At 43.6% G+C, this 27825-nt stretch overlaps 2 protein-coding genes across 7 annotated transcripts in view; both read left to right on the top strand.

The window, feature by feature from the left end:
- The first annotated feature begins 909 nt into the window (after nt 1–909).
- LOC123992983 (polymerase delta-interacting protein 2-like) lies at nt 910–13998 on the top strand. 3 transcript variants are annotated; one of them, XM_046294692.1, is made up of 11 exons: nt 910–1144; nt 7219–7300; nt 7680–7777; nt 7898–7997; nt 9377–9452; nt 9740–9847; nt 10618–10763; nt 11142–11168; nt 11341–11470; nt 11732–11811; nt 12669–13998. In XM_046294692.1, exons 1-11 carry the CDS (start codon nt 963–965, stop codon nt 12708–12710), a joined length of 1071 nt encoding a protein of 356 aa, XP_046150648.1. In that variant the 5' UTR covers nt 910–962; the 3' UTR covers nt 12711–13998. The 3 variants fall into 3 exon arrangements, with proteins under 3 accessions (XP_046150648.1, XP_046150646.1, XP_046150647.1); XM_046294690.1 differs by having other exon boundaries at nt 913–1144; nt 11341–11466; XM_046294691.1 differs by having other exon boundaries at nt 915–1144; nt 7225–7300; nt 11341–11466.
- A 1391-nt stretch (nt 13999–15389) lies between these two features.
- The window catches only part of LOC123992980 (leucine-rich repeat-containing protein 75A-like), a 40807-nt gene continuing 28371 nt past the window's right edge, over nt 15390–27825 (top strand). For 3 of the 4 annotated variants that reach the window (XR_006831338.1, XR_006831339.1, XM_046294683.1), the window contains exons 1-2: nt 15390–16786; nt 25505–25642. Coding sequence is in view for 2 of the 4 variants with exons in the window: in XM_046294683.1 (XP_046150639.1) it covers nt 16532–16786; nt 25505–25642 (393 nt within the window). In the remaining 2 variants the exon portion in view is untranslated. The remainder of the gene's footprint in view (nt 16787–25504; nt 25643–27825) is intronic. The other variant, XM_046294684.1, reaches the window with a different exon arrangement.

The raw sequence follows: 27825 nt of genomic DNA, 5'->3' as shown, positions 1-27825 counted from the left end.
TGGCTGGAGTCTAACGATGTTCGTTGAAGCTAGCAAAGCAAACAACTTGATACAGTTGAACAAAAAAGTTATGCAAATGTAGCAACAACAAAAATGTGTCACATACAGCGGATAGGTGCAGTGAAATATAACGTTAGTCATTTTTTACCTGTGTATGAATGAATGATTCATAGCAAAAGACTGAAAGTAGGCTAAACCATCATTCTCACTCGGCATGAACTTTTATTTCGACTTTCTTGACTGAGCTCTGTGTCGTCGATGGCACCAGTTGAATTCAAGGCAACACATTATTGAAAGCTGTAGCTTGACTTTGCATGTTGTTCATGATGAAAATATGAGTAATCAAAATAGCTGTCATTATTGTTTTATATCCACACAGTAGTGTTAGTAGTTTAGGACAAGATGTGTTTTTTACAGAAGAAGCCCGCCCCTCTTCTCATTCTAGAGTAGGAGGGTACATATGCAAATATCAAATTAATAGGCAAAAGCAAGATGAACGATTATTGGTCCATTATAATCAGATCGCTATGTGACGTTATGTGGCGGCCTAAACTGTCATCCCAAATCGTGTGCCAAAACTAAAATTAAACTTTTTAAAGGCCCAGTGCAGTCAAAAAGGTGATATTCTTATGTTTTATATATACATTTCCACACTATACGGTTGGCATAATACTGTGAAATTGTGAACAATTGAGTTTTGCAGTAAATTCTTTAATAGACCAACAAGAGAGAATTTCCAAACCTCTTTGCCAAAAACAGCTAGTTTTCCGTTTTCCACTTCTCTCTAAGACAGTCCTAGTTAAATTCTCGCTTGAGAAATTTCTCTTTGGTAGTAAGGTACTTTATCCAGAAACGATTTGATACTGAGATAAAAACGGCTGCATTGAACCTTTAAATCAACTTTGAAATTCGCACGCTTTCATACACGTGAGCCTCGGCGTGCATGTGCAGAAGTAGGAAAGATGGCTGCTTGTGCAATACGACGAGGCTTTCTGACTGTTGTCAGTAAATACAACAAGAAACAGACACATAGAATATTGGGTGTTATTGAAGGGAGTAGTGGACTTGAGGTGAAGAGGCCCCGGTTACCGTGTTTAGCATGTGGATTGCCCAACATTCAGCAGACGAGGTTCATGTCGTCACGGTAAGAGGTACCTTCTAAGCTAATGTGTCCTAGCTAGCTAGCTAGCTAGCTAATGTAAGTTAGCAAGTCTGTCCACTGTCTTGAATGCTGCATCATTGATGCCGCCATGCCTCCACTACTTTAGCTGTCGCCGCTAACTATAAGATTGTCAAGCTAGTTAAGCTAGCCATAGCTACCTGGCTGAGTTTACAAGCAATGCACTTCAGTTTTCTCTCATACAGTACCAGTCAAAAGTGTGGACACCTTCACATTCAAGGGTTTTTATGATTATTTTATACATTGTAGAATAATAGTGAAGACCTCAACTATGAAATAATACATATGGAATCATGTAGTAACCCCAAAAAAGTATTAAACCAATCAAAATATATTTGAGATTCTTCAAAGTAGCCACCCTTTGCCGCGATGACAGCATTGCACACTCTTGGCATTATCTCAATCAGCTTCAGTCTCTGAACAGTTTCTTTTGAGATGTCTGTTACTTGAACACTGAAGCAATTTCTGAGTGGTAACTCTAATGAACTTATCCTCTGCAGCAGAGGTAACTTTGGGTCTTCCTTTCCTGTGGTGGTCCTCATGAGAGCCAGTTTCATCAAACCACTGGATGGTTTTTGTAACTGCACTTGAAGAAATGTTCAAAGTTGTTTACATTTTCAGATTGGCTGACCTTCATGCCATAAAGTAATGATGGACTGTCATTTCTCTTTGCTTATTTGAGCTGATCTTGCCATAACATAGACTCGGTCTTTAATCATATAGGGCTAGCTTTTGTATAGCACCCCTACCTTGTCACAACACAACTGATTGTCTCAAACACATTAAGGAAAGAAATTCAAAAAATATACTTTTAAAATTAAATGCATGCTAGGTGACTAACTCATGAAGCTGGTTGAGAGAATGCCAAGTGTGTGCAAAGCTGGCATCAAGGCAAAAGGTGGCTACTTTGAAGAATCTCAAATATAAAATATATTTTTATTTGGTTAACACTTCTTTTGTTGCTTACTACATGATAACATATGTTATTTCATAGTTTGATGTCTTCACTATTCTTCAATGTTGAAAATGGTAAAAATAAGGATCTTTGAATGAGTAGGTGTCAACTTTTGACTGTGTGTGTATGTAATCTCGCTAGGTAATGTAGGAAAATGAATGCTCTGATTAAGTTAACCATGACTGTGCAACACTTGGCAAGAAGTCAGCTTGGATAGAAACTTGCAGAACTGAACTTACTTGAAAGTGCCCGGCTATAATATATGATTGGCAGATATGTTTCCTCGAGCAACGATGATTGCCACATTGCACAAGCTCCTGTTGACAGACAAATCTATTTGTTTTTAGTATATCCCAACTTGCATATCAAACAGTGTCATATGTTGGCACTTTGTTGCGCTTGATAACCCACAGTTTATAGAGCTTAACTTGCAAGCAGAGCTGTGCATATTTTCAGTATTCATAGGTAGATTCCGAGACCGTTTCTATCTTCAAGCCATCAGACAGCTGAACACTTGAAATGGACTGATCACCTGCTCTGATTCTCTTCACCGTAGCACACATTCATTCACTCACTCATACATACACACACAGTGCATTCTGAAAGTATTCAGACCCCTTCCATTTTTCCACATTTTGTTATGCCTTATTCTAAAATTGATTAAATTAAATTGTTTCTTTCCCACTTAAATCTGGACACAACCCCATAATGACAAAGCAAAAACAGTTAAACACTTTTGTTTGTTTTAAATGTGTGTGTATGTATATAAGAAATTAAATATCACATTTACATAAGTATTCTGACTCTTTAATCAGTACTTTGTTGAATCACCATTTTCAGAGATTTATAGCCTTGAGTCTTCTTGGGTATGACACTGCAAGCCTGGCACACCTGTATTTGGGGAGTTTCTCTCAATCTCTGTCAGGTAGGATGGGGAGTGTTGCTGCGCAGCTATTTTCATGTCTCTCCGGATATTTGATTGGGCTCAAGTCCGGGCTCTGGCTGGGCCACTCAATGACATTCAGAGACTTGTCCCGAAGCCACTCCTGCATTGTCTTGGCTGTGTGCTGATGGTCATTGTCCTGTTTGAGGGTGACCCTTTGCCCCAGTCTGAGGTCCTGAGCACTCTGGAGCAGGTTTTCATCAAGGATCTCTCTGTACATTGCTCTATTCATCTTTCCCTCGATCCTGACTAGTCTCCCAGTCCCTGCCGCTAAAAAATATCCCCACAGCATGATGCTGCCACCACCATGCTTCACGGTAGGGATGGTGTCGGGTTTCCTCCACATATGATGCTTGGCATTCAGGCCAAAGAGTTCAATCTTGGTTTCATCAGACCAGAGAATCTTGTATCTCATGGTCTGAGAGTTTATTAGGTGCCTCTTGGCTAACTCGAAGCGGGCTGTCATGAGCATTTTACTGAGGCATGGCTTCCATTTGCCCACTCTACCATAAAGGCCTGATTGGTGGAGTGCTACAGTGATGGTTGTCCTTCTGGAAGGTTCTCACATCGTCACAGCGGAACTCTAGAGCTCTGTCAAGAGTGACTTATGTAAATAAGGTATTTTGTTTTATATTTTTAATAAATTAGCAAACATTTCTAAACCAGTTAACTTTGTCATTAATTTAATCCATTTTAGAATAAGGCTGTAACATAGCAAAATGTGGAAAAAGTCAAGGGGTCTGAATACTTTCCGAAATCACTGTATACTGTACATGCATTATACACTCACATAACGGCTGCTGCTACCAGTCTCTTATTATACTGCACAGAAATCCCTAATTTGTTGAGGAAAAACATCCTCTTTTCCCTCAACCCTTGCTCTCTTCACATGACACATGTATGCATTGCATGCACAGGACCAATAGGGCCTGACCTATAGCATATCATAATTGCATCAATAAATTGGTTGTAACAAACTACATAACACGTGACAGCTTGATAGATGCTGAGGACATAACAAATAACCAGGAATGTTTACTGGTTGTTCAGGAGGTGAAGGGGAAGTCTGATGTGTGGAATAAATTTGGCTAGTTGTGGAAAATACTGGAGCTCAATAAAAAGATAAGTAGCAAGTGCTGCGTGCATATTATGTATGCCAAACGGGTGCTGTTAGATTACAATATATTTCTCTTGACCATTTTGAACAATATAAATCAACACACCAGAGATTCTGTAATAATTTGTTTTGTAAAGCCTTTATTACAGCAAAGGCTAAAACCAGTCTCATTTGTGAATGTAATTTCCAAAATGGAATGGTTTATTTATGTACAGTAATTATTCAAGGGTCGCATCATTTCTTTTATTGAAACTAAAATCCTTGATTTCCTTTCAAATCACAAGTGACTCGTATGCTGAGTGACGACATGAACGAGTACATTTTTGATTGATACACTACTGTAGCCTATCGAAGTATTGAGAGGCATAAGTAAGTTACGCTATTAAGACTGAACTGTTCTGAGGCCTACAGTCGACGGTGGTTATACAAGGCTGCTATACTAAGCTTACTAATGATAATTACATTATTTTTTATTGTTATTATAATGATCATAATAGTAATAACAATAAGGAGATCAAGAATAGGGAGGGTTATTATTATGAATATAATGTTTTACAATTTGTAAGTGTAAGCAACGCTAAATAAATGATACCAGAGAGGCTGAAAGTGGAAAGCTTTTATTACAGCATAGCAAAGAGAGAAACTGCCAAATTTGTGGCTATTAAACAGGCAACAGAAACAGGATCTCTTATTTCTGTAGATGTATATGGATCATTTATGAAGCCATGAATTTTTAACAGTTTGGCTATTGTTTATAGACCTAATTAAATTGGTGTTTCCTCTTAGACAATTAAGGCAAGGACTGTCTTCCCGTCTGCCTCCACCGTATTGTTCTCAACACCAATATGCCGGGTAACTTAGATTTATGCATATAGCAACATGGTCTAGGAAAAGGCTCCAATTCAACAGCGCACCAATATGTTTCAGAACCTCGGACAGTGACCGCTATCCATTGCGGGAGAAGCGCATTTGTTATAAAATATTATTTGCACCATTGTTCTTACCTAATATAACCATATACAATTTCACAGGCACATCTTAGTGATGGACTGTGCCATTCCCATGGCCTTAACAATGGATTATTCCACTCAGACAGATGCGAATAAGAGGTGTCTTGTGCACACTTATTTTTCTTTGCTACTGCTCGACTAAAGAAATCTCGGTCCACCAACAGCCTATCGACCAAACAATTAACCAGTCTACTAAATGGGGCCAGCCCTAGCTGCAATCATGGTTGCTTTCGGACTGAGTTCAAAGTGGGAGTGTTGTAGAATTCTTCTCGGGTCCAAAAAGAGAACAATCAAACCCAAATCAACCCGTGTTCTAATGGGTCCGGGTCTAGGACCAGACCCGAGTGACAACATTTAGTTAACCAGAAGAGCAGCTAGGCTGATAAACAAATAGATCTATATGTTGGCTAGGCCTTCTGTAAGTCAATAAATGCACTTTATTAGCATAAAATACATATGCTATGGGCTATACAGAGCTGTGGTCCGGTCCACTTGGGTCTATCAGCTGTAGTTCCAGAGACCCGATGACAATCAAACAGGACGAAAACCGAAAAGTTAGAATTTCGGACCCAGGCCCACTCGAGTGTCCGGGTGGACCCATGAAGACCTCGAGTGTAGACCTGCATGTACACTAAGCCACTTATCTAGAAAGCGTGACATTGGAACACTAGTAGAAAGTTGGCAACATATCTGGCCTATATTAGCTAGTTAACTTTTTGTCTGAGTGGAAGAACGTAGAGAGCTTTGGGCCTATCTGCTGTTGACTATATAAGGGAGCAGGTTGGCTTGAGCCGGCACAGAGTAAATGGGTCCAATTTCCTCTGCGCCCCTCATGCCAAGGGAGTGAACGCGGAGGGCTTGCGTTGACATGGAGCCCAAAAGGTTAGCAATTGGAAGACCGATCCAGTTTGTAATTCTGACTTTAGTTTATGTAACCCTTTATGTAAGATATTACTGTCCTGTTTCTCACCTTTTCTCCCTGAATGAGAACTTCTTTTTGTTATGATGAAATCTCCATGAAATGAGGAAACATGTTAACGATCTGACCCTCCATTTCATTAACAATGTATTTGTTATGGCATTTCACCAGCCTGGTCGTGCTTTCTTGTCAGTGACCAGTATAATAATCCGAGGGACAACCTCTGCCAGTAATCGCCAACGCAGCTGATGAACATACAAGCCTTCGGGCTGAGCTCTTCCACCTCCTTACCTTCAGATAATAATATGGATGTATTGAGGAGCCACGCAATATCACCCCCCATGTTTTGAGGAATAGATCCATAAATGTATGAGGGACTTGAACACAGCCAGCTGTTGCTCCCAGTACCTTGTTGATTATAATTCAGTGAAGAGTCAAAGGGAATGACGAGATTAGACGTGGTATTTATGTTTGAACTTTGATAAATCAATGTGTTTTTATTTAATCTTGTCTGATTTGTGATTGAGATTTAGCTTTAGTCCAAGGGGTTGACTAGGCGATGACCCGTGTGTTCCTGTCATCCCAGTGCTCATGTTGTGTATTGTGTGTACTTGGTCCTTTTCCAAGCTGCTGCAACACTTGGCTATTTGAGACTGTATAACTACATTAGTGTGATGTACAGGTCTTCTTGGCTCCATAAAGTTGGACCCAGGGACCTGGACCTGATCATTTAAATTAAATTTTAAAAAGGGGAACAGTCGGACCCAACCCGACTGGACCCGATGACAACCAGACCTAGACCTGTACCCTAACTTTATTTGTTTTATTTCACCTTTATTTAACCAGGTAGGCCAGTTGAGAACAAGTTCTCATATACAACGCGACCTGGCCAAGATAAAGCAAAGCAGTGCGACAAAATACACACAAAGTTACACATGGGATTTGGACACAAGTGACCAACAAAAAAAAAATGTTTATCAGCCAAGTTGCTCTTCTGGTTAACAAATAGGGTCGGATCTCAGGTGTTCGGGTGGACCTGTGAAGTGTGATGTGATTTTGCTCCAGTTTGTCATAGTGTGGCCTGTGTTTGGCAGGAACAGGCCGGAGGGGAAGGTTCTGGAGACTGTGGGAGTGTTTGAGGCGCTGAAGCAGCACGGCAAATATGAAACAGGCCAGGTAAGAGAGGCAGCGCCATGCGGTTTACCCACCCAGACCAGAACTATTGGTCCTGGCCTTCCCTCCTCATAATCATCTTTTGCCTCGCTGTCATAGGCCTAAACATTAGGGGCCGGCTTGATTCCCAGACACAGATTATGCCTAGTTTTGGACAACAAAAAAAATATTTGTCATTGCGTTTGCTTTTTAGTCCGGGACGATTCATAATCTGTGTCTGGGGGTACAATAGTACAATACAATAGTCAGTACAATAGTCCTAGGTGTGTGTGTGTGTGTGTGTGTGTGTATATGGAGAAACATAGACTTGAGGTCAGAAAGAACTTTGTGACAAGGGCAATTACAAAGTTCTTTCTGACCTCATGTCTATGTTTCTCCTCAGCTCTTCCTTCATAGTGTGTTTGGCTACAGAGGGATCGTGTTGTTCCCCTGGCACGCCCGTATCTATGACCGGGATATCATTCCTCCCATGTCTGACAGGTGCGTATCACATCTCAGCGGTAGGGCCAAGAGTTAGTTTATTTTGTTGATGTGTGTTCTATGTTAATTTGATTGGGTAATTTGTCTTATCATTTTCAACATCCATGCTCTGTCGCTCAGCAAGCCAGAGCCTCCTGGTTCTCACGGGTCAAAAGAGGTGAAGGGGAGAACTCATACCTACTACCAGGTCCTCATCGACACGCGGGACTGCCCTCACATAGTACGTTACCACTGAACACTACCAATGCAATGTTTGTACTGTACATACTAGAGGTCGACCGATTATGATTGTTAAGCCCCTTTACCGATAATTGGAGGACCAAAAAAGCCGATACCGATTAATCGGCCGCTATAAAAAACAAAAAACATATTTTTAAAAATTTGTAATGACAATTACAACAATACTGAATTAACACTTATTTTAACTTAATATAATACATCAATAAAATCAATTTTAGCCTCAAGTAGATAATGAAACATGTTCAATTTGGTTTAAATAATGCAAAAACAAAGTGTTGGAGAAGAACGTAAAAGCTATCGTTTAAGTTCCTTGCTCAGAACATGAGAACATATGAAAGCTGGTGGTTACTAACATGAGTCTTCAATATTCCCAGGTAAGAAGTTTTAGGTTGTAGTTATTATAGGACTATTTCCCTCTCTACCATTTGTATTTCATTAACCTTTGACGATTGGATGTTCTTATAGGCACTTTAGTATTGCCAGTGTAACAGTATAGCTTCCGTCCCTCTCCTCGCTCCTCCCTGGGCTCAAACCAGCAACACAACGACAACAGCCACCACATCGAAGCAGCGTTATCCATGTAGAGCAAGGGAAACAACCACCCCAAGGCTCAGAACGAGTGAAGTTTGAAACGCTATTAGCACGCGCTAACTAGTCAGCCATTTCACTTCGGTCACACCAGCCTCATCTCGGGAGTTGATAGGTTTGAAGTCATAAACAGCGCAATGCTTGACGCACAACGAAGAGCTGCTGGCAAAACGCACGAAAGTGCTGTTTGAATGAATGTTTACGCGCCTGCTTCTGCCTACCACCGCTCAGTCAGATACTTAGATGCTTGTATGATCAGTCAGATTATATGCAATGCAGGACACGCTAGATAATATCTAGTAATATCATCAACCATGTGTAGTTAACTAGTGATTATGATTGATTGTTTTTATAAGATAAGTTTAATGGTAGCTAGCAACTTACCTTGGCTTGCTGCATTTGCGTAACAGGCAGTCTCCTTGTGGAGTGCAATGAGAGAGGGGCAGGTCGTTATTGCGTTGGACTAGTTAACTGTAAGGTCGCTAGATTGGGTCCCCTGAGCTGAAAAGGTGAAAATTTGTCTTTCTGCCCCTGAACGAGGCAGTTAACCCACCGTTCCTATGCCATCATTGAAAATAAGAATGTGTTCTAAACTGACTTGCCTAGTTAAATAAAGGTGTAAAAAAAGGCAATCTGTGCCCAAAAATACAGATTATTAGGAAAACTTAATCGGCCATTCCGATTTAATCGGTCGACCTCTAGTACATACTGACTCTGCTTAAATGATGACATCTGCCAGTCTTGTAGTTGTTTCTCCTGTTGTGTTGACAGTCTCAGAGGTCTCAGACCGAAGCAGTGACGTTCCTGGCGAACCATGACGACAGCAGAGCCCTCTATGCCATCCCAGGTAAACGACACATGATCTGCTGCTCCCTGGGTAGTAAATGGCTACATGCTTTGATTTCGTTTCAAACAGAACAATTGTCTAGCAGTTTTTAAAATCGTTTTTTTTTTTCAATCCCACAAAAATGCTTTGAGTTCTTATCCGCAAATGGCACTCTCAGTGTGTGTATATATTTCGGCTTCCAGGTGATTTTTGCATTACTACCCTAGTTACGACCCTGTACTACTTCTGTCCTTGCCAGCCTCCTGACTGACTGCCATTCTGCCTGGCTGTCATTGTGTGTGTTTCAGGTCTGGACTATGTGAGTCATGAAGACATCCTGCCATACAACTCCACAGAGCAGGTCCCCATCCAGCACGAGCTGTTTGAGCGCTTCCTCATGTTCAACCCTGACAAAAGTAAGCTCCAGCCACTCGCTGTTTTCCAGTTTCCACATATCATTTCATTGTACAGCATAGTATAAACAGAGTACAAAACATTAACACTTTCACCCCCCTTTGCCTTCAGAACAGTCCCTATTTGTCGGGGCAGGGACTCTACAAGGAGTCGAAAGCGTTCCACAGGGATGTTGATCCTAATGCTTCCCACTGTTGTGTCAAGTTGGCTGGATGTCCCATTCTTGATATACATGAGAAAATGTTGCGTGTGAAAAATCCAGCAGCATTGCAGTTCTTGACACACACCGGTGCACCTGGCACCTACTACCATCCCTTTATCAAAGGCACTTAAATCTTTTGACTTGCCCATTCTCCCCCGGAATGACACACATACACAATCAATGTCTCAATTGTCTCGCCTTAAAAATTCTTCTTTAACCCGTCTCCTCCCCTTCATCTACACTGATTTGAAGTGAATTTAACAAGTCATGTCAAGAAGGGATCATAGCTTTCATCTGGATTCACCTGGTCAGTCTGTCATGGAAAGAGCAGGTGTTCCTACTGTTTTATACACTCAGTGTACATTTCCAGTTATTTTTGGGAATATTCACAAATTAACTTCTATAAACTATACAATTTTTCAGTTTCTAAAAACATTCAGTAGTATTATAAAGTGTTCAAATGTTTATTTTACATTCACAGGTACTGTATATCAATATATCTAGTATACAATATATCTAATTATTTTGTGAGCATTCACAAGTGTATATGACTGTAAACTGTGCGTCCAGCCACCCCAGCTCCCCCGTTCAGTGCGAGGGACACTCTGAAGGCATGGCAGGAGAAGAACCATCCCTGGCTGGAGCTGTCCGACGTGCACAGAGAGACGACGGAGAACATCCGGGTCACCGTCATCCCCTTCTACATGGGCATGAGGGTGAGGACGATGTCACTGTTGGGACTGTGAGGCTCTTTCTCAAAAGATATCTGTCCTCTCATTGCCGCTTCTTTCTACTGCACTGATCTGAAAGAACTGACCTGGTGAAAGCCAGTGTAATGAGTAGCTTCCACCATGTTGTTTTCACCTCGAGTCTTTTTAAATCAGTGCTGATGAAGTGGAGGACCGGTTAAGACATTGAGAGAAAGCCACAGTGTTTTAATTGTCAGTTCCTATCAAGTAAATGGTATACACGGTCCAATGAGCTCTTTCAATAATGTTCTGCTCATTCCTGATTCCTCCCACTCTGCTGTGTGATTCTTATGATGAGCTTGAATCTACCTGCGCACAAAGAATAAATAGTATTTTCTTTCTCAGGATGCTCAAAATTCTCATGTGTATTGGGTAAGTAAACTTTATTTATTTTTTTAATTTACAATTCCCTGAAAAAGGATTTCATAATTTCAACTTTTACCAATGTATGATGTAGGCCTCGTATATCCAGTCGAGGATACAAATGTAGACCATCAGAACGGCAACATAATGTGTACCAAATTCACCAAAATGTGTGTCTCAGTGGCGGTACTGCATCCGCCTGGAGAACATGGGAAGTGAGGTGGTGCAACTGAGGGAGAGACACTGGAGGATCTTCAGCCTGTCAGGCACGCTGGAGACGGTCCGGGGACGTGGGGTCGTCGGCCGGGTCGGTAGTACAACTGTCTCCACACAATGGAATTACAAACGCTCAATGGCTGTGTCTGGAAACAGTACCAGCTGGCAAAATACTTGCTTCCTCTGTCCTTGTTTCCTCAATTCCTCTCCAAGCCAATTGGATGAGAGGATCTAAGGTCCCTTCTTCAGGCAACCTTCAAGGGGGAACAAGGACAGAGGAAGCATGTACAGCCACTCATACAGTATATTACCTCCACGACTGAGTAGAAGCCATAACCAACCGTTTTTGTCCCCAGGAACCAGTGTTGTCCAAAGAGCAGCCAGCCTTCCAGTACAGCAGCCATGTTTCCCTTCAAGCACCCAGTGGACACATGTGGTAAGTTCTTCCCAGCTTACCCTTGCCTTCTACACACAGTAACATGTCAAAGGAACTGCATTATTAACATGAGTATTGCTGTGGTAAACGTCAATGTAGCTCCAAAAGGTCCTTTTGTTCGAAAAAAAATCATTTTTTATAACACCAAAAACTCAGTTTAGCTGGCGCACTTCATTCAATAATCCACCGGTTTCCCTCCTTCAAAATGCATACAAACACAGAATGCGCTCTCATCCACACGTATTAAAACACTACAGCCAAAATAGGAGCCACTTAGAAAAACTACATTCTAGCTAATTTTTCGAAAAACCAGCCTGAAACTCTTTCTAGACTGTTGACATGTAGTGGAAGCCTTAGGAACTGCAATCTGGGAGGCTTTCGCCTCATAATAAACATGACCGCAATTGGAAACACTGGTAGGCTGAACCTTTTTTTGTTGGATGGTTTGTCCTCAGGGTTTCGCCTGCATTCAGTTCTGTTATACTCACAGATGTTATTTCAACAGTTTGAAACTTTAGAGTGGTGTCTATCCAAATCTACCAATTATATGCATGTTATAGCTTCTGGGCCTGAGTAACAAGCAGTGTACTTTGGACATGCTTTTCATCCGAATGTCAAAATACTGCCCCCTAGCCAAAAGAGGTTCAACCGATTTTGCTATTTGTACTTGGTCCTTGTGGTAAAAAAATAAGCTGGGGAAACTGAAAATACTGATTGATGTTTGACTGAATCTTGCACAGATTTACAGGCAAGTAAACAATCTTAAACGCAAGAGTAATTCAAAAATAAATAACAACCTTTCTTACATTTAGTACAGAAGTGTGATGGTCAACATTCTAATGATGCTCTGTGTGCAGGGGAACATTCCGCATCGAGAGGACGGACGGCTCCCACTTTGATGTGCGCATTCCCCCGTTTTCCCTGGAGAGCAACAAGGATGACAAGGCTCCCCCGGCTGGCTACACCTTCTGAGGCAACGCAGCAGCAGGGCCATGTCCCTCAGCGCAGTCGAACAGCCAAGCCATCCTTAGGAACGGATCAACCCTTCCTCTGCTACTTCTTCCTCATTGATATTTTAACAAACTGATTTATTTGAGCACATTGAAATGAGATGTTCAATGAAAAGGGACAGAAATTGGCCTCCCAACATTTGTAGCTAATGAGAACTTTTGCTTTTTAGTGGGAAGGAGAAGGACAAGCGTTCGGTCACAGAGGTTGTTGCTTGAGATCGTTCTGCATAGGCAGAATGGCACGGTGAGCACTGATGGTAATTTGCATTTATTATTATGAGTGGGAATGAATTATTCCAATGGTTTCTCTCAGCCATAATCGCTTGACCCAGAGGTAGATGTCTAAAGCCAGGCTCCCTTGGTGTTTTTATTGGTGTTTCTAAATGGTTAAAATCAGCAGACCTGGTGGGAAACCATTGAGGACTTTACTAAAGCCAAATAGAACATGTCCAATAGGAGCCCTACTCTTTTAAGAGACCTCAGTCAAGTCTAGACCTCCATGTTGCTCTGATGTATAGTATTATGCAAATTACTCTGTTGTGCCTGTTTTGGCTTGTCTGTCACTTTGAGCCTCCCTGATGGGGCCTGTGGTGAAACATGTAGAAAAGGGAAAGAGAACCTTGGTTATGTCTCAAATGGCACCCCATTCCCTATGCAGTGCACTATATAGGGAATAGGTTGCTGTTTGGGATGTTACCATTGAACGGAACAAGAAAGTGGAATACAGGAGGAGTCAGTGAGCTAAGGATGTCGTAGTGACCCCCATTGATTACCAACCTGTAGGTTTTGTCTGATAAGAGGGCCGGGTTCAGGAGAGTGATCTGTTTCAGGTATGAATATCATGCATAGAGCAGACATGGTTCCTCATTCGACATGACAGCGATTCATGTCTGTTCCACACAATGTATTTAGATCTGAACATTTCGTATTGTTATTTGACCGTGGTGTGTGTTGGTGAGGGAGGTGTCTGGGAGACTGACCGGGTGCTATGCTGCTCGAGTCTGTCGTATCCAACCCTTTGAGTCAGTTCTGTGGGTTGAAGTCTCAAAGTTTGATTTTTGCCTTGTTTAGGGAAGAAAATGTTTTTTTGATAGATGATTTGAGATGACTGTGTAATGGTTGAATTGATGTTCTGTGACAAAGTTGTAAAGACAAATAAATGTACATTTTAAAGAAATGGTCAGGTATTTACTGTATTGATTAGCCAATGGACAGTGTTTTTCAAACTCAGTCCTCTGGACCCCAAGCGGTGCACGTTTTAGTTTGTTTTTGCCCAAGAACTACACAGGTGATTCAATGTATCATTAAGCTTTGAGTGTAGTGTGAAGGCAAAAACCAAAACGTGCACTCCTTGGACAGAGTTTGGGAAACCATGGTCTATCCTTGCAAGAGAGTGGGGCATTTTGGCTGAGAAATGGATCTGTGTGCACTCAGCATAAAAGGACACCCCCTCCCAGCATAAAAGGACACCCCCTCCCCCTCTTACTGGTCATCTAGAAGCCTCATAACTGAAAGAAAACCAGTAACATGGCAACCAGGCAGTCACTCAGATTTGAGTTTTTGAAGCCATCATGAGCCGACACTGAAAATTAATTTAATAGTCTCTAATGCGTTTGAATAGGGCAACTAGCTCAGCTGACATATAGCATATACTGTTGCTATAGGTGTAGTTCCTACTAAGGGAAGGTTAGAGTAAACAAATGGTAGATATTAGATTATGCTGAACAGTTATCATGATCACTGAGGGCACACTGCTTGACAAAAACCCCTACAAACATGCCCCTATCTTTCCTGTTGTATCTCTGAGCTGTATTTGGTTCTTGCACATCTTGAAATTATATGATTGTGAGGTCCTTTTTTTAAATTATTGAACATTAAATGTTATTTGATGGTTATTTGATATTTGATACTGAATATAATTTTGACTCATTTCAAATCTAACTGATGACAGTGAGTAGCCTATCAGCTGCAAGGATTTCTATTCATTTTAAATCTGAGAAATAGTCTACTTACTTATTTAGAGAAACAACTATACTATTCCATAGTTTCATACTATGCTATAAAACAATACTATGGCCCTAAAATAAATATGTAATTCCACGCAGCCAACACTAGAGGTCCATATAACGCAATACAATGATTTGCACTTCATGTAAACAGACCAAAGCTGCAGATTTGTCATTTGAAAGTCTGCAATTACGAGAGTAAGTGTCTGAAGTCTTTGCAATGTGCTTAATGTACAAGCCAAGGTCCTAATGTTATCTAAGTATTTACGTGTCATAGGACTGAGTGTTATTAATTATTATAGGTTATTGTAGGCACTAGAGTACCTTTACATTAGCCCACCCCATCCCCAGACACCGTTCAGAAAAAAAGGCAAAGATATCATGGATGTTGGCCTAGCTACATTTTCAATATCCTCTTGGCAGGACGTCTTTGTAGTGGGGAGCAGTCTGCCCAACCCCATCCCACAGTGCCAGGACTTGAGGAGAGAAGCGCTCACACGCACTGTACTCACGGCGCCTGCTCTGGTCCGCTCCTTCGACAGTGCGCAGCCTATAATTCAGCACAGACAAGAGACACCCTCGACCAGTTCCCGGACTCTACCCTAGGCTACTGCTGAGGACGTTCTAACAGGACATGCCTCGAAGAGCGGAACATGGGACCAACGAATCCAATTTATTGCAAAGGAAAAGGTTGACATTACACGTGAGTCATTTGGAGAGGCAGAGGTGAATAAACAAACGGAGCAGATAAAGATTATCATTACCATGCCCTGTCTCCATCGCCACTACCACATTCGTTTAGCGTCTTTTTCATTTTCTACACAGACGCAGAATCGGTGGAATTATTGATTAAGAGGATTCCAATGTGGACGGGAGAGGAGAGGAGACACTCGTGACAATGAGAGTCACATCAATTTAGGAGCGGCCCTTCAGAAGATAGCCGTTTATATGTGAAGGACAGAAATGAAGTCGTCTCCAGGATAGCGCTGTGAGCGAGTGCATCCGATCGGAGTTTGCTGGCGATCTGCGGGACTGCTGCTCCCGGTATTTGCGGCCATGCTGCGGGAAGCATCCTCCGAGCTCTTCACCGACTTGAGGGGCTTTTACCAGCCGATTGTTATTACAGTGAATTCGTTAAAATGATTTCGTTGTCTTGAAGACGGCTATTCCCGAGGCTTTTTTGCAATATTTGTTTCATCGTTTGCTAAAGAACTCTGCGCAGAGAGAGCTGATAATATTTCACATAGCTCTGACATTTGTATCCTAACAAAATCCTGTGGAAAACGTGTAATTATTTATAGACTATGTTCCGTGAATTGCGGAACAAAAGTTTTGGGTTGTTTCCCGGGTTGGGTAGTGTAGGCCTATGGGGTTAAGTGTTTCTCTGTTTGTGTTTAAAGTGGGCACGCATAGCAGCCAATTCGCGGGTTATACATTGTATTCAAATCTGAATGAATGTGTTGGATGTTTCCCCTACTGGTATTGCACTCTAACAGCTGGACAGTGTACTATTCACGAGGGGACAGGTGTGTTGTCCAGAGAGTCAGGTGGAGAACGAACCCAGAGGTCCTATCCACTTTAAGCCCTTTATGGGGGGGGGGGTTAATGTTTAGTGCAAAAAACAAATATTTTTAATGCAAGTCAGCCTTGCATGACTGCCTTGGGGAGCAAGTCATTTCTTACAGCAGATTCTAACATCCGAACATGGGCACCAAACAGACCAAAGGTGCCGGGTGCCAAGAGGCTGGGCCCAGCCCACAGCACGGGTGGAAACGGACCCCCACCAAGGAGAGGGGTGACATCTTCACCTCCTTCATGTTGAGGTCAGGCGACCGGCTGAGTCGTGGAGGGTCCCCTCCGCCCTATCAGCGCCGGATAGGCATGATCCAGGAGATGATGCTGATGGCCAAGCAAGGAGAACAGGACAAGGCCACAGAGATGCTGCAGACACTCCGGCAGGTGTGTGTACGTGTGTGTGTACGTGTGTGTGTGTGTGTGTGTGTGTGTGTGTGTGTGTGTGTGTGTGTGTGTGTGTGTGTGTGTGTGTGTGTGTGTGTGTGTGTGTGTGTGTGTGTGTGTGTGTGTGTGTGTGTGTGTGTGTGTGTTTATATGTAAGTGTGTGCACACGTGTGTTTATGGTATGTTCTTGACTGTGTGCCTGTGTGTGTTGTTGTGTGCTTGTGTTTGTATGTGTGTGCTGTGTGTGCGCCTGTGTGTTTGTGCACCTTTGTGCTTGTGTGTTCGTGTGTGTGTATGTGTGTGTGTTTATTTATGTGCGTGCACGTGTGCGTTTCATCTACTATAACCCCAAATCCCATGTCAATTCACTGCAAATCCTAGTCTGAGTCTAGCTTACATCAACTCTGTTCAAGTCCTTCCCTCGGCCAGGGATACACAGATGGGAGGGAGGTGAGTTTCAGAGGACAGAGGAGGGCAGACAGATGGACTGATGCAGAGACGGGTAGAGAGGTGTGATCGTCAGAAAGCTGCATGTGCTTTCTCTCAGTTAGGTCGTGATTAGCTCTTACCACGGACACGCCAACACCGCGTGCCCACCGCACTTTTAGGGACGTACAATAACTAGAGGGACCGTCTGTCTGAGTGAGGTGAGGACGTGGATGCTAAGGAAGACCAACTCAAACGACACCTCCCTTCGATGTCACACCAGGGTCGTGTGTTCGCTCGGCACGAAGCTGAAGGAAATGGGAAGAAACGGGGAGGTGCTACCTGAACTGGGCCAATATGAAACGGTCGTTGTTGTCGTTTTCCGTTGAACAATGTTATGAAATGTTTTGCTTCGGTGTGCCCTGATGAATATGACCCAGCATTGGAATACAGTCAAATGACCAAAGGATAGTAGGTCAACTTAGATGACAGATAGCTGTTGGTGTAAATGACTATCTACAGTATCTACTCTTGTAGGGACACCATAACAAGCCGATGAGATGCATCCTGTGAATCTCACGTCCCTCCCGCCCTGCACCTCCTTTGCCCCTCTGTCAATGGTGTTTGTGAGGAGCGTAACTCTTCCTGGGCTGTGTCGTGTTGCTGAAACAGATGCCCAGAGGCTCGGCTCGCCTTCGCTGCTGATGCAATTAGAGGAGTGGCACACTTTATGGCTCCTCTGTGATGCCATTCAGCCAGGCTTGATCGGCCTGTGGGAGAATGGAGAGAGAGAGTAGCAAAGGAGCGAGAGAGTAGCAAAGGAGGGAGAGAGTAGCAAAGGAGGGAGAGAGTAGCAAAGGAGGGAGAGAGTAGCAAAGGAGGGAGAGAGTAGCAAAGGAGGGAGAGAGTAGCAAAGGAGGGAGAGAGTAGCAAAGGAGGGAGAGAGTAGCAAAGGAGGGAGAGAGCAGCAAAGGAGGGAGAGAGGATGAAATGAGGGAGAGAGTAGCAAAGGAGGGAGAGAGTAGCAAAGGAGGGAGAGAGTAGCAAAGGAGGGAGAGAGCAGCAAAGGAGGGAGAGAGGAGCAAATGAGGGAGAGAGGATGAAATGAGGGAGAGAGGATGAAATGAGGGAGAGAGGATGAAATGAGGGAGAGAGATGGAATGAGGGAGATGAAATGAGGGAGAGAGGATGAAATGAGGGAGAGAGGATGAAATGAGGGAGAGAGGATGAAATGAGGGAGAGAGGATGAAATGAGGGAGAGAGGATGAAATGAGGGAGAGAGGATGAAATGAGGGAGAGAGGATGAAATGAGGGAGAGAGGATGAAATGAGGGAGAGAGGATGAAATGAGGGAGAGAGGATGGAATGAGGGAGTGGAGAAAATCAAATTAAAGTGTGTTTGTCACGTGCGCTGAATATGACAGGTGTAGACCTTACAGTGAAATGCTTACTTACAGGCTCTAACCAATAGTGCAAAAAAGGTATTAGGTGAACAATAGGTAAGTAAAGAAATAAAACAACAGTAAAAAGACAGTAGCGAGGCTATAAGTAGTGAGGCTACATACAGACACCGGTTAGTCAGGCTGATTGAGGTAGTATGTACATGTAGATATGTTTGAAGTGACTATGCATATATGATGAACAGAGAGTAGCAGTAGCGTAAAAGAGGGGTTGGTGGGTGTTGGGTGGCAGGACACAATGCCGATAGCCCGGTTAGCCAATGTGCGGGAGCACTGGTTGGTCGGGCCAATTGAGGTAGTATGTACATGAATGTATAGTTAAAGTGACTATGCATATATGAACAGAGAGTAGCAGACAATACAAATAGTCCGGGTAACCACTTGGTTACCTGTTCAGGAATCTTATGGCTCGGGGGTAAAAACTGTTGAGAAGCCTTTTTGTCCTAGACTTGGCACTCCGGTACCACTTGCCATGCGGTAGCAGAGAGAACAGTCTATGACTCGGGTGGCTGGGGTCTTTGACAATGTTTAGGGCCTTCCTCTGACACCGCCTGGTGTAGAGGTCCTGGATGGCAGGCAGCTTGGCCCCAGTGATGTACTGGGCCGTACACACTACCTTCTGTAGTGCCTTGCGGTCAAGGGCCGAGCAGGTGCCGTACCAGGCAGTGATGCTCTCGATGTTGCAGCTGTAGAACCATTTAAGGATTTCAGGACCCATGCCAAATCTTCTTAGTTTTTTTCTGAGGGGGAATAGGCTTTGTCGTGCCCTCTTCACGACCGTCTTGGTGTGTTTGGACCATGTGGGAAAAGTAGTGGAAAGGAAAGAGAGGGGAGGAAAGAGGGAGGGACTGGAGGTAAGTAGGTAGAGTGGAGGAAAAGAGGGATAGGGAGAATTTGGTAGAAAGAGCTTCTCCTACTAAGGTGCTTTTACCTCATAACATTGATCTCCAGACATAATTAAGAAAGAGAACTTCACTAAGCATCCAACTTCGCGATGTGGTTAAGGCCCACATGAAGCTCTATCCGCCAGATCCCACCAGACCTATACACTTTATATTGAATATCGGACAGGATTTCATTGATTGGTTCACTCCTTTTGTCGATCTATCACCCTCGAGGGTTATTGATTTTCATTACTTCAACACTCGGTATAATTTGATACGATCAAATGAGTCTCGCATAGCCGTCATATTGTCGCCTTCCCTGTAAACATTTCGAGCTTTGCCAAAATAGAAACCTGGAAATAGAGCCTATGTACCAATCAATCCATGTGCTAACCCATCTCAGAAGATGGAGGTTCCAGGTGGACCGCGCCAGCTGTGTAAATTTAAGGGTTAACCTGTGGATCATAGTGGTGAGGTCAGACAATCCTCAACCATATAAGGATTTTTGGTGCACTAATTGATCGTTTCCCCCGCTTATAAATATCTCAGCATCTGGATTGACAAAAAGCTTTCTTTCAAAAAGCATGTTGACGAGTTAGAAATGAAAATAGGCTACTTCTTTAGGAACCGGTCGTGTCTTTGATTAACTAGCAGAAAACAAAGGGTTCAGTCAACATTCATTCTGGTTATTGACTATGGTGACGTCATCTATATGATTATGGCGATATTGTCTATATGAATGCATCTGACACTCTAATTGGAGGCAGTTTATCATAGCGCTTTATTACCGGCGATTGGTTCCGGTACACACCATTTCATTATGTATCAGAATGTGTGCTCCTCGAAGTCTCATAGATTTGATGCACGGCGCTCTTTTTGTCTATAAAGCCCTCTTGCATAAACTTCCACCCTACCTTACCTTATTGTTAACCTTCAGACGTATAAATGACCAGACCCGGACTCCCTTCCATCTCCACCGAGTTCATCTGCTTTGGGTTTTTATTTTTACGCCTTACGTGGAATGATCCCCAGAATTCCTTAAAGTTGGTGCAATTCAGGCAGATGTTAGAGGAACCATGTGTTTGTTTCAATCATAACAATGTGCTTGTTTCATATGATTGTGTTTTGCTTTTTGGGTTTTGTGTTTGCTTTATATGTAATTGATGTGTCTAGTGTAATTGATGTGTTCTCGCAGGGCTCATCTGCGAAAGACACTGTGGTCTCAGCATGACTCCCTGCTTGAATAAAAAAAAAACAAATCCCTGCTGGTTGTTGTTCAGAGATCAGAGCCTCTGTTTACGAAGCGTCTCGTAGTAGGAGTGATGATTTCGGATCAGTTTTGTATTGTCGACCAGACTGAATTAGATTACAAGGACGGGAGACCTGATCCTAGTTCAGCACTCTTACTCTGAGACACTTTGTAACTATTGGTCCAGGCTGAGATGAAGCCATGGAGGGACACACAGTGTATTATCATGTCATTATCAATCTTCTAGCTCTGGCTCTGCACACTTAGAAAAAAAGTGTTCCAAAACGACTGTCCCCATAGGAGAACCCTTTGTAGTTCCAGGTAGGACTAAAAAAAAAAAGCGTTAGGTTCTAGATGGCACCTTTTTTTCTAAGAGTGTGGCCCTCCGCTACACTTACATGATAATGCCCTCGAAGCCGGTGTTTGGAGGATATATTAGCATGGGTGTTGTTAGGCCAGAGACGAGGTCAAGATCTGGCAAACCGTGAAAATATATCCTCCAAACACGGGCTTTGAGGCTATTAACACTTTTATACAACGGGTTACCAACATATTCAAATAATGATTGAATAAAAAACATATTTCGATAAATGTGTTCATACTATTTCATTCTTCCACGGGATATAATATAGTCCCAACACAAATCTAGGGTTGCTACCCAAGCCAGCTGGTCGTTTGTTTTATCGGTTCGGTTGCCAGAGACGCGACCCAGTCGTTCAGTCTTTCTGTTCTGGATCTATGGACTCGACCCAGTTGTTCATTCTAAATGTTCTATATCTATGGACTCGACCCAGTCGTTCAGTCTTTTTGTTCTATATCTATGGACTCGACCCAGTCGTTCAGTCTTTCTGTTCTGGATCTATGGACTCGACCCAGTTGTTCATTCTAAATGTTCTATATCTATGGACTCGACCCAGTCGTTCAGTCTGTCTGTTCTATATCTATGGACGCGACCCAGTCGTTCAGTCTTCTTGTTCTATATCTATGGACTCGACCCAGTCGTTCAGTCTTTTTGTTCTATATCTATGGACTCGACCCAGTCATTCAGTCTGTCTGTTCTATATCTATGGACTCGACCCAGTCATTCAGTCTGTCTGTTCTATATCTATGGACGCGACCCAGTCGTTCAGTCTTTCTGTTCTGGATCTATGGACTCGACCCAGTTGTTCATTCTAAATGTTCTATATCTATGGACTCGACCCAGTCGTTCAGTCTGTCTGTTCTATATCTATGGACTCGACCCAGTCGTTCAGTCTTCTTGTTCTATATCTATGGACTCGACCCAGTCGTTCAGTCTTTTTGTTCTATATCTATGGACTCGACCCAGTCATTCAGTCTGTCTGTTCTATATCTATGGACGCGACCCAGTCGTTCAGTCTGTCTGTTCTATATCTATGGACTAGACCCAGTCGTTCAGTCTTTTTGTTCTATATCTATGGACTCGACCCAGTCGTTCATTCTAAATGTTCTATATCTATGGACTCGACCCAGTCGTTCATTCTAAATGTTCTATATCTATGGACTCGACCCAGTCGTTCAGTCTGTCTGTTCTATATCTATGGACTCGACCCAGTCGTTCAGTCTTCTTGTTCTATATCTATGGACTCGACCCAGTCGTTCAGTCTTTTTGTTCTATATCTATGGACTCGACCCAGTCATTCAGTCTGTCTGTTCTATATCTATGGACGCGACCCAGTCGTTCAGTCTGTCTGTTCTATATCTATGGACTAGACCCAGTCGTTCAGTCTTTTTGTTCTATATCTATGGACTCGACCCAGTCGTTCATTCTAAATGTTCTATATCTATGGACTCGACCCAGTCGTTCATTCTAAATGTTCTATATCTATGGACTCGACCCAGTCGTTCAGTCTGTCTGTTCTATATCTATGGACTCGACCCAGTCGTTCATTCTAAATGTTCTATTGCCATACTGGCTGGCAACGTTCTTATCTCTTGCTTGCTAGCTAGCCAATTACGGCTAACTTACTGTCATGTCAAACAGTGCAGACAGAATAACAGCAAAGTAGCTGCATTTGCATTTGTTTAAGCTGTTTTCTAGTGACATTTATTTGGAAACATCCATAATAAGCTGATGAGGGGAGATTTCGTCTGGCATAGAAAATGTGCTCACTAGTCAGGACACTGTTGTTCAGAGGAGCTAGCCAACAACACAGCTACAGAAACACAATCACTTCAAACTGAAGCTGGAAAGACTGCGAAGTAGCTGCGTTTCATTTAGTTTGACCTGTTTTCTATTGACATTCCTTTTTATATTTCATTCAAATGTATATTAAGTCAACTTAGATGACAGATAGTCAGATAGATGACAGATAGTCAGATAGATGACAGATAGTCATGGCTGATTCATAATTTCGACTGGCTGAGAAAAGCTGCCTGTCTCCTCACGACTCCCGACACATTCATTACTATGGGACAGCTAGAGATCAAATTTGAATATTGAAACAATGTTGCAAATGTCGGAGAGACAGACAGCAAGGATTATACAAATCTCCGCTGTTGAAAACCAAATGCTAATCTAAAAGATGCTATAAAGATGCTATATAGTAGTGATCAAATGTATTGTGGAATAGACACTGGCTGGAATATGGTTTTATCCAATCAGCATCCAGAATTAGACCCACCTGTTGTATAATATAGTATAATCACCATGCCCTCAGTCCACACAGCAACAGGTTGGTTAGAAACTAAACTGTTGATTCTGATGCTGTTACTGTTTGTCTTGCCAGTTCATTTGGGGTTAGAAGACCGAAAGAGAGAGAGAGAGAGATTTAGGTAGAGAAAGAGATGTAGAGGGAGAGAGACTTAGATAGTGAGAGGGAGAGAGAGTGCCTGTTCTTCAAAAAAGATGGAGAGACTGAGAGAAGCATCTCAGTTCACTGGCAACCAGGTGCACCCCGTTGTTGCCCGGATACCATGGAATTTCCCATTAAATTGGAATTGATTAATGAAGGGGCAGCTCTGTTAACCCCTAATGTACCGAAAAAACCCTCTTCATTTCTATTTCTCCTCAGTCCGTTTGCAGGGTTTTTGCAAGGAGTCCACTGCTTTGATGATGAATGTGGCTAATATTGATGTGGGGGGAAATACTGTAATGAAAGACAATGTATTGTCCTCACTTCCCCCGCTAACCCCCCCTCTCACGCCACCACTTCACAGTTCCAATCATTTTGCGGCTTTAGTTGTCATAGCCGTTCATTTTTAACACCGGACAATTGACATAAAAAATGCATGGCCTTTTCTTTGCTAGAGGGAATTGCTGCTTTCCGTCCTTTCTCTCTCTCCACCTCGGTCTCATTCTGCCTTTGCCGTGTTGTTTTTACATCGGCTAGAACCACAGACCGCCCCCGTCACCTCCACCCCTCACACCTCTCCCCTCACCAATTCGCGGCCAAATCTGTAACTGCAGGTACCTAAACCTGCTGTGCCGAAGACACACAGAGATGTCAGATGCGTTTCCATTTAGGGGTTTTCTATTTGTAGAGCGGCTTGATTTCTTACCGCTTCGCTCGGCGGGTACTGGGGGAATCGCCTCCCTCATGTCCTGTGACTCATCCAGCTGTCATGGATGCATACACACGCGCACACACACACACACACACACACACACACACACACACACACACACACACACACACACACACACACACACACACACACACACACACACACACACACACACACACACACACACACACACACACACACACACACACACACACACACACACACACACACACACACACACACACACACACACCCTCAAATGGCCGCACGCCACACAGTTCTAACGTTGTTCATGATGTGGCCCCAATGCTAGGGTAAACAGGGGAAAAAAGGTGTCGTGTGTGTGTGTATTGAAACTGCTGTCATCCACCTGTTGATATTCCTGGAAGTCAAGCACATGTGTAGTAGCGACTTGAGTTGTCTAAACCTCTTCTGAAGTGGTTGGTCTCGCAGGTGAGGGGTGAACGCAGGTGAGGGTTGAACGCAGGTCAGGGGTGTCCGTGACCTGTGTCAAGGCTCTGATTCTCAGAGAGAGAGGGAGAGAGAGAGAAAAAAAACACGTTTGCCGACCCAGTAGCTAACCTCAAGATAGCTGCGAAGACAAAAAGCAATCCATCGTCTGCCATGGATTGAGCTTCAGATAAAAACACTATTTCCCCACAGGTTTCTACGTTAGGGAGCGCAAGCAAATCCAAGGTCTTTGCATGAATTGACAAAGACTTCCCGCCCCTGAAGGAAAAGTCGTGTTCCCCTTTCCTGGTGCTGAAGTCTACTATCTGTTAGTGTTTGAGTCAACGCTACTGGATCAGCAGGTTTCAGTGTTAAGTTTGCATTAGCAGTGGTGCATTTGTGAGTGTTTGCACTTTTGTTCATCCCACCTCCGAGTGCAAGTCAATAAGGATGTGTGCTAGTTTCCTGTATGCCAATCAGCTACTGTCACATAAACTAACGTAATATTGATATATCGGATCGGAGGTGAATTCTGTGTATTTCGTAGGGCCCAGAGGTTGTCTTGACAAGGCGGTATAACCTCCCGGTCCGAGGTAAAGGCGAGTTATGGTTTTTGCTGGTCCGGGTCACACGGTTGGTGAAAACCACTGGCTCTAATCATGTAACCCGGTTCCACATCTCTCCGGTCTCTCTCTCTCTCTCTCTCTCTGTCTGTCTGTGTGTAGGACTTGGGGATGGAGTCCACGTCTCTGGATGACGTGCTGTACCGCTACGCCAGCTTCAGGAACCTGGTGGACCCCATCACCCACGACCTCGTCATCAGCCTGGCCAGATACATCCAGTGCCCCCCCAAGACCGGCCCGGTAGGACACCGAAACACTCCATGCACACAGGAACGTGTGAACACGCACACGCGTGCAAGTACACGAATGCACACACAGACACACACGCATACAGTGTACCCTCACACTTGCAAGCACACACACACACACACGCGCACAAATAACATATACAGGTGGCTGCAATTTTGTGATTGTTGGATGGGATGAGTTAAATGTAAAGTGCGTTGAGGCCTCGTGCACAAAACGCATGTAAACGCAATTAGTTATCAATCCATTATAACGTGCTCCTCGCAGATACGCTCCCCCATCACAACATTAACTCTCAGACGTATTTCATTCAGTGTGCTGGTGCAATGAGGCCATCTCTTTTCCTCCTGTCTTTGGGCCGGAAATTAGGTTATAGATATGCTCTGAGTGTGTTTGTGTATGTAATGATGAGTGTGTGTGTGTGTGTGTGTGTGTGTGTGTGTGTGTGTGTGTGTGTGTGTGTGTGTGTGTGTGTGTGTGTGTGTGTGTGTGTGTGTGTGTGTGTGTGTGTGTGTGTGTGTGTGTGTGTGTGTGTGTGTGTGTGTGTGTGTGTGTGTGTGTGTGTGTGAGCAACAGAGATATACCATCCAAGCATCAATTTGAGCCAGGGGAGTGGAGGGAAGGACATTAATGACTATCAGAACTCTGTGCTGAGGCCATTCTCTCTACAGTACAGTGTACTGATGATCGGCTGGTGAGATGCTGTGGTTGAAATGGAAATGCACTCACATTAATGCCCATAGGGATGTGAGGAAGGTCATGCTCTCGCTCTCAACCACCAGTTCCTCAGCGAGTCTTCCACTCATTAACAACCCAAGTCAGAGAATTCATTAGATTGGCTTAAGACCCCTCACGGCGTGAATTAAATCTCTGCATTTTTAGAAAAACATCATCGTGCCCAGAAGGATTAAAATGACCTACTCTCATAAAGATTTCAATTTGTTTTAGTTGTATAGATGTATAATTAGATTGAGATAGTTATGCTGGATAAAGAAGGATTAGACCTTTTGATTACACTCATGCCTAATCCTTTGCTTTCTCTAACAGGCGTGATTCTGTCTTGCTCACCGAGTGAGATGATGAAAAGAGTTGGCGGTGGGTAGATGGATGTGGCGACTGGGAAAGAGAGACAGAGATTCTCATTATGGAAGGAGAGACATGTCTTGCAGGGAGACGGATAGCAAGAGACGGAGGGAGAGGCGGAGGGAGGGAGAACAGGCAGGCAGGCAGGCAGACAGACGGCAGGGGGAACGACAGGCAGACGGCAGGGGGAACGACAGACAGACGGCAGGGGGAACGGCAGGCAGACGGCAGGGAGAACGACAGACAGACGGCAGGGGGAACGGCAGGCAGACGGCAGGGGGAACGATAGACAGACGGCAGGGGGAACGATAGACAGACGGCAGGGGGAACGATAGACAGACGGCAGGAGGAACGATAGACAGACGGCAGGAGGAACGATAGACAGACGGCAGGAGGAACGATAGACAGACGGCAGTAGGAACGATAGACAGACGGCAGGGGGAACGATAGACAGACGGCAGGAGGAATGATAGACAGACGGCAGGGAGAACGATAGACAGACGGCAGGGAGAACGATAGACAGACGGCAGGGGGAACGGCAGACAGACGGCAGGGGGAACAACAGACAGACGGCAGGAGGAACGGCAGACAGACAGACCAGCAGTGCCTTGTTCTCCTATATGAGTCACACTCTGAAAATACTGGCAGCCTTCCGAGCCTCAGTGCTGCTGCTGCTCTCAATGGAGCGAATCCAGCACAATATTACCACACACACACACACACACACACACACACACACACACACACACACACACACACACACACACACACACACACACACACACACACACACACACACACACACACACACACACACACACACACACACACACACACACACACACACACACACACACACACACACACACACACACACACACACACACACACACACACACACACACACACACACACAGACAGTAAACATCTATATTTGTGTGGTAACCAGTAGTTTTTTTTAACAGTACTACTGATATTGATTACTGCATTGTTGGGAAAGCATTTGCAAGAAAGGTATTTCACTGTACTTGTTCACGTGACAATACAACTTAAAACTTATAGAAAAAGTCTCTGAAAGACCGATTCAGCCCACA

Source organism: Oncorhynchus gorbuscha, linkage group LG13 (genome assembly GCF_021184085.1).
Source record: "Oncorhynchus gorbuscha isolate QuinsamMale2020 ecotype Even-year linkage group LG13, OgorEven_v1.0, whole genome shotgun sequence".
Classification (NCBI taxonomy): Eukaryota; Metazoa; Chordata; class Actinopteri; order Salmoniformes; family Salmonidae; genus Oncorhynchus; species Oncorhynchus gorbuscha.
Note: the sequence above shows the minus strand (reverse complement) of the source record. Positions and strands in the feature narration are given on the sequence as shown.

Coding starts and splice junctions, on each gene's coding strand:
- LOC123992983 (XM_046294690.1), top strand. CDS start 963: ATGGCTGCTTGTGCAATACGACGAGGCTTTCTGACTGTTGTCAGTAAA. Junction 11,169..11,340: donor AAAATTCTCATGTGTATTGG/GTAAGTAAACTT, acceptor TGTGTGTCTCAG/TGGCGGTACTGCATCCGCCT. Junction 11,467..11,731: donor GACGTGGGGTCGTCGGCCGG/GTCGGTAGTACA, acceptor TTTTGTCCCCAG/GAACCAGTGTTGTCCAAAGA.